The sequence below is a fragment of the Camarhynchus parvulus genome, chromosome 6, assembly GCF_901933205.1.
Source record: "Camarhynchus parvulus chromosome 6, STF_HiC, whole genome shotgun sequence".
In the NCBI taxonomy this organism is placed as follows: Eukaryota; Metazoa; Chordata; class Aves; order Passeriformes; family Thraupidae; genus Camarhynchus; species Camarhynchus parvulus.
Window position 1 is genome coordinate 18,462,127 of NC_044576.1, and position 11,782 is coordinate 18,473,908.

At 39.8% G+C, this 11,782-nt stretch overlaps 1 protein-coding gene across 1 annotated transcript; it reads left to right on the forward strand.

The window, feature by feature from the left end:
• Window positions 1-1,151: 1,151 nt before the first annotated feature.
• Window positions 1,152-11,020, forward strand: LOC115905001 (lipase member M-like). Its single transcript, XM_030951009.1, has 10 exons — window positions 1,152-1,224; window positions 2,644-2,755; window positions 3,838-3,955; window positions 4,640-4,838; window positions 5,345-5,454; window positions 6,198-6,334; window positions 6,836-6,982; window positions 8,002-8,073; window positions 9,577-9,648; window positions 10,787-11,020. The coding sequence occupies exons 1-10, from the start codon at window positions 1,208-1,210 to the stop codon at window positions 11,018-11,020; spliced, it is 1,218 nt and encodes a 405-aa protein (XP_030806869.1). The 5' UTR covers window positions 1,152-1,207.
• Window positions 11,021-11,782: the final 762 nt, after the last annotated feature.

Here is an 11,782-nt window from a genome sequence, read left to right on the forward strand (position 1 = left end):
AAGAAGAAAGCATGCAAGCTATAATATGAATAGAAATATCAAATCCTGCTCAAAACCTTGGTCAATGTTCATCTCAGTGTTTAAGCTGATCTGTTCTATGTGGATGAACATTATTTGTGAGACAAAAAGAATATTTGGAGGAATAAAAATTGGGAACTGAACAAGAAAGAATAATTAGTTTCAAGATTTAAAAATACATGGAATATGCAGAATGAAAAAACCACCAGCTTTATACCAGGGTACACAAGTAGACAAAAAAAATATTCTCACTCATGCTTCTGCAAAGCTTGTATTGCTGTAGGGAGGTCAGCACTCATGGTGGAATACAGCTGCACAGGGCTTGTCCTCTAAAAAAATAAGAACTTTAAAAAGGTCACTGTCCTGAATGCCTTAAAAAGGACCTGTCTGGACTCTCCATTCAGGCCTACCTAATTTCCACTGCTGAACCATTCTGGCCCACTCAGAGTAGGCTTGAAACCACTGACACACGTGTGCCCATCTCAGCAATGTTTTCTGTGTCCATACAGATTACAGAAAAGCCTTCTAGTTTCATAACTATTCATTTAGGGAATATCCATTCAATTCTATGCCCATTTAAGTGGTGAAATATAAATGGAGGAAAATCTCCTGAAACCACTCCAGCAACAGCGTAAAATTATGGAGCAGCAACCAAAGCATTAAAAAATAAAAGAAAAATATGTGCAGTTACATCTGTAGAGGTATCAGAGTTCCTTCCTTCCTTTCCAGCTAACATGAGAAGCTGGAATTGGTAGGTTGTTAGTAAAAGAGAAAATTGTTGCAGGTCTATTGACAATTTCATTTGGTATGATAAGGTATATCTATGAATATATTTGTTTTCAAAATTCCTGATCCTGCTCTGCCACTCTACAGAGGCTGGTATTCTCCTTAAAAATCCATCAATCTGTGATAGTAGAAGAGCCTTGTTAAAGCTGTGGTGGCTAAGGAGCTGAAAAGCATGAGGTTTGAGAATAAAAGGAGTCACCCCTCTCTGGTGCTGCATCAGGGAAAAGCTGAAGTGATAGTAGAAGGAATGAGTAGTGGGAAAGAAACAGAGGCTTATTGTCAAGTTGCTGCATGATTGGGGGAAAAAACAGTGCATGACCATTCTTTCACTGCCAGCACCGCTTCCAAACAGGCGGGAATTGAGTTTTCATTCTTCTGCAGCTGCAGCTGCTCAGCCAAACACATGACTTTGGGCACAAGGTCAGTAATGCTTTGATTTATTTATGATCCAAAAGTGGTGAAGCTTCATGGGAGCTGCAAAAGATGGTATGAAACCTGAGCTTGAGGAGTTGCTTTACTATTTGGGAACAAATGTATTTCGTGTGTTGTTTTGCTTGTAGGTAGGTGAAAGTATGGCATTTTCTCACAAGATTCTTTGTGACTAAAGAGATTCAGGCCTGGCTCACCTAGCCTGAATTTAGTAACTCTGGGGTAGCTGGAGAGGTATGGGAAGATAGCAAATGAGAGAATCAGAAAGTGGTGACTTTAAACCAAAAGAAAGGGTGCTAGCTCAGTAAAACAAAAGTCTCTAAATGTCCCTTTTTCTACAAAAGGAGCTATGCATTTTCAACACACAGATTTTACCAGAATGCAGTGCTAGGAAGTTAGTGTATAAATTGTTGTTCTGTGAGAAGAAAAGAAAATGCTATTCATATTATTTGAAGGAAAAATAGTTTAAAAGTCTTCTTGAATAGGAAAACAATAAATGCAATAGATTTTTTGGCTGAATCAGTCTGACTGAAAGATGTATCTCTGGGACTACAGAAGTTTAGGTGTGGCCTCTGGGGGGTTATACAGTATAGAGAAAATGCTAATACAAACACTGCATTTTCTTGAGCCAGGAGTATGTAGGTCTTCACAGACAGTGCTGTATGTGTGCCTCTAAGCAGGACAGCCACCTCCCAGGGTTTTTTTGTTCCTTTTTTGCTGAACAAAACTGGATCCTGGTCCCTGCACTCAGTCTCTACCTAGCATTACATTTAGCAAAGTGTTCTTTTCCTTTATCCATCCTCATCCTTTGATTTTGTCATTAAGCAGATTTGCATGAATTTTGCAAATATAAAGAACTGCCTCATTTAGGTTCCTAAGTTTTTAATTAAATGATAAATATTCAATTTTTTTATTTGCAATTGTTTTTAATTTTTCCACTAACTATCCAACAACTTGGTTATCTCTACTTTGAAATCTTCCCTGTGACAATGACTGATTTACTTACGAGTTACCCAATAACTCTGTTTCACAGAGGTAACCAGAAATGTTTCCAAATTCACCTACAGATCAAATGCATGGTATGGGAATGCAAGTGACCTACTTCTCAGACAAATGAGTGAAATTCATTTCTCCAGAAGCTTTGCTCCTTTGCTTGGATTCATTGATACTTTTGCCTTGATCAAGAGCAGCATCCTCACCCAAACCTTAGCAGAGAGTCCAGGTTGCTGCCCAACACCCTCAGACAGGCGTTTGAAGTCAGCTTTGTTCCATTTAATTAACAAGTAGGGAAGACCTGACTGGCTCCATTCATTATTAGACAGCACTTTCCTCATCAGAAAAATACAGAACCTGTCTGGATTGCAAGCACAGAGGAGGACTACTGACAGATTAATATATTGGATTTTGCAGGGAGAAGATATGGCTGTTTGTTGCTGTGATATATCTGTTTCAGGGAGTTACTTATTCAGAAGAACTGAGAAGAATGAAGAGAGCTGTGGATCCTGAAGCCTTTATGAGTATTGTAAGTTGGTTGATGGAGTGACCTGAGGATGGATGGTATGCATGACTAACAGCAGAGGGGTTTCTAAGTGTTAGTAGATAAGCTGCCTTTATTTAACCTATCCTCTCTAGTCACTGTAGGTACTACTGCTTTCTCTTCTATTCTCTTCTGCCTGCATGTGTAACAGCCCATCTTTTCTCTGGTAGAAATTAAAGCAAAAATCTCCAGACCTGTTTTCCTTTTAAATATCAGTTACCAGCTTGCTATTGCTGGCACTGCCTGCCTATCTGGAAGAATGACTATCTGGAATGTCAGCATTTCATCAGCAATGAAGTCTGTAAACAACTAGTGGTGACCAGCAGAGACCAGAAATGGCCAGCTTTCAGAAAAACACCTCTTGACAAGAAACTTGTGTAGGTCTTTCATTGTTTGTTAAAATCTTGGAGGTTCTGTCCTGCATGGCAAAACACATTGAGTAATTCTCTGAGTACAAGTTATAAAAACCAATACTCTTTTGTAACAAAACAGATGGAATGTTACAGGTCAAAAGTAATATTTACTTCAGAGCTTAAGATGGGCTGTGCTGGTTTCCCTTGCAGCTGGGCAAATGCCTGACCATTTTTTTCCATAATGTAGTCAGCTTTTCAGCAGTGCTCACTGCATCTATGCTGTTCAGCGAACCACAGTTGTGAAGCTGTCTGGATTCCTCTGAAGGTAGTTTAAATAAGCTGCTCCCAGGCTGTGTCAAAATCAGAAGCATTGCACCCACACAGCTCCTCAGCCACACGCCTCAGCTCATAAAGTCCTGCTATGAGCTTATAGGGATTCTTATATCACCAGAATGCAAAGGCTTGTGATGATTGTATGGCAGGAGTGTAATACAGGTTTTATATGACACATTTTAACCAGGTAGTAAAGCCCTAGATATAATATAAAGAAAAAAGGAAATTTGTGGTTGCTTTAGTGTTACATACATTCAGATGCCTCCTGTATTAGGTTAAATCCCCAGCTGTACCTGCTTTCTAACATTTCTTCATTGTGACTGTCTTAAAATATATGAAATGGACTTGTGCAAAAAAATGCATTTGTACCTTCTCTCCTAGAATGAGCTCATTACTTACAAAGGGTACCCCAGTGAGGAGTATGAAGTGATGACAGAAGATGGTTATACCATTACCATTAACAGAATCCCTTATGGTACTCAGAATCAAGGAAGCCCAGGTACAGTTATTTAATATGACACAACACCAGTCTAGATAAGGCATATTCTCAAAAGGGACAACTCGTATTTTTAAAACATCCACCAAAGCTTGTATACATGAGTGAAATTTTTGCAAAGAGTTCTGGCTGCCCTGAACAACCGGCAAGATCAACAGAATTAATGTCAAGCACCTATTTATAATAAAAATCCACCATAGTATTAAGTATATGCTTCCTAGTAAGAGTTGATGAGTAAAACTTTTTAGAAAATTAAAAATAGGATAAAGGTTGCCTAATCAACCTGTTTTGCAAAAGCTTTTCCAGCTTCTCATTTTGCTTTGCTTTTGCTGACACCTGGTTAGTATCAGTGTCTGATTCATATTTTGGGTAAGGGAAATATCTAAAAACAATGCCACACCTTCATCTCCCTGTCAGTGTTGAGAATCTCAAGCTGATGTGTCTGACTGTACAAACAATGACCAGAGGGTGCCAAGTTAGTTTGCTGTGCTGTCAGGCAGACCTTTCCATCAATTCTTTCAGAAGCTTAGAAGTTGTCTCTTACAGAAAGAGGGGTTTTGTTCTTATGATTTGTTGATTCAGGAAAAAATCCCGGTATTGAATATGAGAAAATAATGTCTCTGAACAACCAGGAAATGAAAAGATAAAAACAATTATAAACTGTTTTGGTTTTGCTTTATTTTTCAGCTTCAAGACCTGCTGTGTTTCTCCAGCATGGATTATTGGGAGATGCTCGTAACTGGGTCACAAACCTGCCCAACAACAGCTTGGGCTTCCTGCTAGCTGATGCTGGGTTTGATGTTTGGATGGGAAATAGCAGAGGGAATCACTGGTCAAGAAAACATCAGAAGTATTCCATTGACCAAGATGAATTCTGGGCTTTCAGGTAGACAGAACCACTGAAGGGGATATCCACAGCCCATCTTTGCATATTATTTCAGATGGCTAAATCAGGGATTTACATATGCCACTTTTTAATAAGCATTCTTTACATTTGCTTTTGCTGAGGTGCCCCTATGAAAGCATGTGAACTGTAATATTAATGGAGACAACTTTAATTACTGCTTGATCAGGTTCTTCAAACTGGAGGCACAGCAGCAGGACGACCCAGAGGAACCTGCTCAGGCCATCTCCAAGCCGTTCCTCAGCCCTGGAGCCAGTTTTAGCAGCTACTTAGAAACACTAGTCTGTGTAATACAATAACCCAAAAAAACTCTTGAGTAGTATCTTCCATATCCACTGCCAGAAAAACAAAGAACTTGGAACAATTGAGTTATTCACTAAATCAGTCAGACTGTTTCTTTGCTGACAAGCTATTAATAAAAATGTGAATTCAATTTAATGTCTGGGTTTTAATTTATGCATGCCTCTCTTTAAATCTCCTGCCTGCAGTTTTGATGAGATGGCAAAGTTTGATCTTCCAGCAGCAATAAATTTCATTTTGGAGAAAACAGGACAGGAAAAGTTGTACTATATTGGCTATTCACAAGGTACTACCATTGGTAAGTTACATACAAGAGAGAAATTCTTCCAGAAAACAGGAATAAAATGTGATTTAAGATACTGAGCTACTGAATGTACTTAAAGTTTTCATTAACTCTTTGTATTTGTGAAATACTGTGTTAGTATAAGCAGTTTTCAACATGTAGGCACTTAAAATTATAAAGATAATGAAGAATAATGGATCATATGCACTGCTGCTGGAAATCTGTCAAATAAGAATTAATCTGGAAAATGTTGTGCATGGGCCATGCAAATTGTTTCTATCCAAGATGCAAGGGTGTGCCCAACAGCAGCTGGTCAGTTCAACAAAATAAACAAAACAGGAAGATGAGAGTACAAAAAGAGAAGTTGGCCAGTTTGGACTAGATGTAGGCATGAAAAAAGAAAATACAAAATTGGACCGACGGGAAGAAAAATTACTTTTCCTCCCAATAGTATAAGAAATACATGAATGTACATCAGAAATGTACATCTATGTTTAATCAAGTCTGGAAGAAAGATGCAAAATATAGAAAGAAATTTCTCTGAATAGGGGAAAACTTCTACAAGCTGGTAACTTACAGAAAGGAGGGATTTCATACAAAACTTCTACAAGCTGGTAACTTATGGAAGGGAGGGATTTCATACAAATCTCTGAACAACTAACAAGGTTACTTATAAATTGAAAGTGCAGAATATAGATTAATACTGAAAACAGTCTATTGTAAAAATATGGAGGTTTAACTCCTCTTTTTTTTTTCAGCTTTCATTGCATTTTCAACAATGCCAGAGCTGGCTCAAAAAATCAAACTCTTCTTTGCATTGGCACCTGTCACTGCTATTAAGTATGCTAAAGGCCCAGCAACAAAACTCCTCTACCTTCCTGAGAAAATGCTCAGGGTGTGTGATGTCTTGGTTTCCACTGTTTAACCATATACTTGTTTGTTCAGCTCTTAAAATGGATAAATAGAAAGTATGGGACTTTGTGAAGTCGACTCATTTGCATGTGGGCAGGTTTACCTTGTGGTGAGGCCTTTGGGAGTTCAGACAGGGCAATAAGAAAAGCTCTCAGTCCAAGGCAACAGTGCAGCACAGGGACAGGTCACCCAGAGAGGTACAAAGATGCAGATCCTCAAAGGTTTCCAAGATTCCTTCAGGCAAAGCCACTGATATAAAAGCTTAAACTATGAATTGGAGTTAATTTAACATATCTCTTCATTAAAAGTGATGTAACCCAGATTGAGTAATGCCCAAGCAGGTTGATGCAATGGAAAACCAAGTAATTTCTCCCTTGTTTGTGGGAACATCACCTGACAAGTGAAGAAAAGGCCAGTAAGAACGACTGAAATTGATGGAGAAGTGTGTACATTCCTAAATTGTCGTTACCTTTGTATTTCACAGGGTATGCTTGGCAACAGAGAATTCCTTCCCCAGACTGAGTGTCTAACAAAGATAATAGCCCCTGTCTGCAGCTACCAAGCTTTTTCCAGGCTTTGTAGAAGTGTCTTCTTCAATCTGGGTGGCTGTAACCTGAAAAACATTGATGTGGTATGTATAACTTTTACTGGCTCTACTGGGAGTTTAAACTTATGCTCCTCAAATTCACCTTCTATCTTACAGCGTGAATGCTGAATTTCTGTTAGTATCACATTGCAGGGAGCAGTCCCCACTACTGGACAGCAGTATCTGCTGATTGCCCTATCTCTAGCAGGGAACCACTGCCTCTGCCCTCAGAAAAGCATTTGGCGCCAGTTCTGCAGTGGGCAGCCGCTCAGAGCCCCCCAGAATTCTGCAGTCTGCCTTCTGACAGACCTCACCCAGGGCACCATAACCTGGTCCATCCTGTGGCTACTGGTCTCATCAGAGATATTTCACATGCTGGCACACTGAAAAAGAAGAAATGAAAAGTCTACCTGCTTCATGTTTTCGCTTTGCAACACAGAAAGGAACACACATATTCCTCCTTGTCCTCATTCTCTAAGTCTTGGGCCATCAGGGTAGGAGAGTATTAGGATGTACCTGGGCACCTCATGCTAAGTTCAGCTATAGGTCAGATCATCTGGGAGTCAAAATTTTGCTCCAGCATTTTTCAAAAAATGCCTCAGAAAGTGTTCACTGAGGAGGGATCCCACAGCAGCTTGCTAAGAAACCCCTGCAGTACTAGGATGTGTTTTATTTCAAATATTTGTGCATCCATCAGGAAATTGCATTTCCCTTTGCTGTTCTGTCCAACAGTGATCCTCTCTCACACGGAATCTGATACAGAATTCTGAAAAAAACCATACAGATTGGGGTCTAAATTGCAGGCTTTTTAATCATTCCTTCTCATCTGTAGATTCTTTTAGATTCTTAGTCATCCTCGAAAATGCTCTGGTTAGTAATTGCTCTTTCCATGCTACTCCTAATCTGACATACTGCCACATCTGAAGTAAATCTGAGGGAGTCTCCAATCATGCCACTCCAATTTCTGTTGGTTTAATTGATACATGACACTGCTGTAGCATATCTTTTGATGTACATCTGTATTGAAGGGAAGAAGAGAATGCTCACCAAATATTCTCTTTCAGAACCGAATTAATGTGTATATTGCCCAAACCTCCGCTGGAACTTCTGTGCAGAACATAATCCACTGGAGTCAGGTATGAACATAGTCCGCTGGAGTCAGGTATGAGCAATCCCCTGAAAGATAAGATAGGTACTCACCTTGAGATGAGTAGAGAGGTAAGAGATAACCAGCTGTGAAGCCATTGCCAACTTCTTGGAAACACATTCAACTTGTGAATTACAGCTGAAAACTCAGTTCAGAACACTATTTTTCATTGCTCCTTCTTTTGCCAGCAGGATAGAAATGTCCTACATTTGAAGCCAACAATGAAGAGCTGCATTTGAGGGAAAATATGTAGGCTGGAAGCTGTGTGTGCAGGTGTACACATCACTCTTCTTATTGTGTATCTGGTACCTTTTATGAATGATGTCCACAGTTTGTAGGGGGTTTATCTTAAATTAGTCATGTTTCCAATGTGGTGTCAATAAATGAGCAGAATTTAGGCTGCCACATAAATTGTCACATTTTACTGTTAAAACCTTGTAGTTTCTTCTCTTGCTTTCAAGGCTGTCAGTGTCTGGACAGCAGTAGAACCATAAATAATAAATACTTTATTTAGTATACTGTTTGTACCCCTTACCTACAAGGTACTGCCATAGCACCTTTTCAGCAGCAGTGCTGATGGGAGCTGCCTTTCTGTCTTTGGTCTCACACTCTGGGGATCCAAGGTTTGCTGGCAGCACCATGGGCTCTGGAGCGGCACTGGAAGCAGCTGTGACCACACAGAATTTGCAGGAGTGTCTGTGCCTTTTCAGCAAAGCAAATACACAGATGTCTGAGTGACATCTGCACAGGCACTGACTCAAAATAAAATTATACTTTTGGATGTGAGATTGCATTAGATAGTAGCTTTGAATAAATTGCTTTTGTAACCATGACCTGACCTTCTTCTGTAAAGAAAAAGGGTTACAAAAGCAGAGTGGGGGGAGTTCTGCAAATTGACTCAGATGGAATTCAGCATCTAACCGCAGACTACAAGCATAAACATGCAGAAGTAATACTCCTAAGTCTTTGTAGTCCTTACTGTTATTACAACTAAAGGAGCTAACAGAATTTCAATACTAAGATTCTGGTGAAGGTGTCTCTCAGAATAGGAGCAACCCATGCTGTAAGTAAAGCCAAGAAGGGAGAGAACTGAAAATAGTAATTTCTGTATTCAAAATAGAGTGGGTAGAAAAAACATAAGATGGAACCACTCACAGAGCTGAGTGTTGGCAACAAGACTGTAAGAATAGGACAAAGCAGTAGCACTGAGATGAACTTACTGACAGCAGTTGTTAACAGCAGTTTTACAAACTTGAACAAGTTGCTTGCAAGGACATCCTTGGGTCTCTCTGCAGAAGATGTGAATTTCTTTTGTTATGACAAAAACATCCGACTCTTTTCACTTTTTGACACTTCTAATTAATTTACTATCAGCTCTTTCATAGCTCTTGGAAGAACTTCTGTTGGGGCTTTAGATTGGAGTAAGGGAAAGAACACACAAACTTCCCAAATGATGGCTTTATAACTACCCTTCTCTTGTTCATCCTCTTAGGAGGCCCGCTCAGGGAAGTTCCAAGCTTATGACTGGGGCAGTTCAAAGAAGAACATGGAAAAATACCAACAGGTATGTCTTGGTGAAGCAACCTTGGACAGAACAGAAACACACAGGAAGAGAGCAAGGATGAAGTAGGAGACATATTTTCAGAACATAAGTAAATGAAAATATTATTGCTTTTCAGTTTGGAAATCAATAGAGAAAGCATGCAAGCACTAGTTGGCAATAATACATTTAAAACATTTTAAAAGAAAGAGAGAGAGGAAGAGAAAAACTTTCCAATTAAATGATCAATACAAATAAGGGGAAGTAAGGGCAGAAAAAATAGAAAATCATTTTGAGAAAGAAGAGTACACAGAAAATAACAAAAACATCTTGCCTACCAGTGTAACTGAAACAGATGACAACAATAGGAATAGGAAAACTGGAAAACTAACAAGCGCCCCTAGATTCTGGCAGCCAGAGACAAAAGGACTTTGTCCTCAAGCAGACCCTGAGGAGCACCTTTTCCATTCAACAATCTAATCCCATCCTTGACCCTCCTAGCCTTTAGGTCTCCACAGCAGCCTGTCATTACAAGTTACATGTTTTAATGATGCATTGCATGAAATGCAGCTTCCTTTGGTTTGCTTTGAATTTGCTTGCCCCTGGAAAGTCACAGGATGCCTTCTAGGTTTTGTGTTTGGGATAATTACTTACAGTGCTCTTTCTTCATACCGTTTGTGGTGGTATAAACCTGTCTCCTGCCCTTGCTCTGGCGTCTCTTTTCCAAACACAGGAGTCCTAAGCTGCTTTCCCTCTCCTCCTACAGAAGCCAGTCTATGATCCTTTTCATCCTGGTCACATGTTGTGTTTTCTCTCTAGCCCCTGTCTCCTGGGACTGAACAGTACTTCAAAAGGACCATGATGGGGGTTTATCCAGAGGCATCCTGACATCTCTGTCTAGTTTCAGGTTCCTGCCCTAAGATTCCCACTTGAGAAGGCAAAGACCCAACAATAACTCTTCATCAGCCCAGGAGGTGTTTTACTTTTGGCTGTGCAATCACTTGAGTAATCCCTGTGAGCATAGATAGAAAAGGCAAACAAGGGAACTTCCTTCCTCCTTGATTTAGACACCTCTACTTTGAGCAGTGACAGAAGAAATCCCCAAATGAATGTTTAAGATTGCTGTGCTCTCCTGGACACTCATTCCTTTACTGTTTTCCAGACTATTCCTCCTCTCTACAACATAGAAGAGATGACTGTACCAACTGCAGTATGGACTGGGGGACGAGACCTGCTGGCAGATCCCAAGGATGCAGCCATTTTATTGTCCAAAATCAAGAAGCTTAGCTATCACAAGAAGATTCCTGAATGGGCACACCTGGATTTCATCTGGGGATTGGATGCACCTTTACATGTGTACAATGAAATTATTGACCTGATGCAGAAGTATCCTTAACCCACAGCCAGAAGCCTTACCTGACTCATTCAACAGCACTTAGATTCACTGGGTACAAAAACCTCCTTCTGTTGCATCTGGAGTCAGGGATAGGGTTCCTCCTGCACACTACATGTCACTCCAATGCCTTTTGCATCCTGATAGTGCCCTTCATGTTTTCTTGCAACTTTGTGGATCTGTAATACTTTTTCAATTGATACTTCAATTCTGCGGTAACTATACTTTGCTAACAGAAGACAGGGTTTGCTTCCAGCCTGCTCTCCTCTCTAGACTGTAACAGTAATGAAAGCACTTCCTTTCTCTGGATACATTCTGTGATTTCTAGGTGTTTTCCATTCTTCATATTATTGCTCAGTTTATTGGGCTGACAGTTATTTAAAGGCATAGTGTAATCAAAATCTTATTCTAACAGTTGTGATATTGTATAACTTTATTATCAAGCAAGGTTATTAAACAAAAAAGTGAGTTGATACAAAAAAAAAAATCATCTCACTCCTGAAAAGAAGATGATTTGTCTTTGTTTGAAACAGGAATTCTCCCTGTTTTCATGAGGAAGAGCAGGGGACACAAGGTAGACAAACAAAAAACAGTAGCCAGTATCATGGTTCAAGCATGCACCTGGAAGCTGGGAAACTTGGCTTCAAGACCCACCCTGAAAAAGAGAAATCCTTGCTGATTCAATCTTAATCATTTTGGCAATGGCAGCACTTCCATGGGATCATTTATTTCCAAGTTACACCAGCAGAAACCTCACACCTCCTG

What these genes read in the sequence shown, in the direction of transcription:
- LOC115905001 (XM_030951009.1), top strand. An exon ending in CTGAAGCCTTTATGAGTATT is followed by an intron (nt 2,756 to 3,837) that starts GTAAGTTGGTTG and finishes CTTCTCTCCTAG; the next exon opens with AATGAGCTCATTACTTACAA. An exon ending in ACATGGAAAAATACCAACAG is followed by an intron (nt 9,649 to 10,786) that starts GTATGTCTTGGT and finishes ACTGTTTTCCAG; the next exon opens with ACTATTCCTCCTCTCTACAA.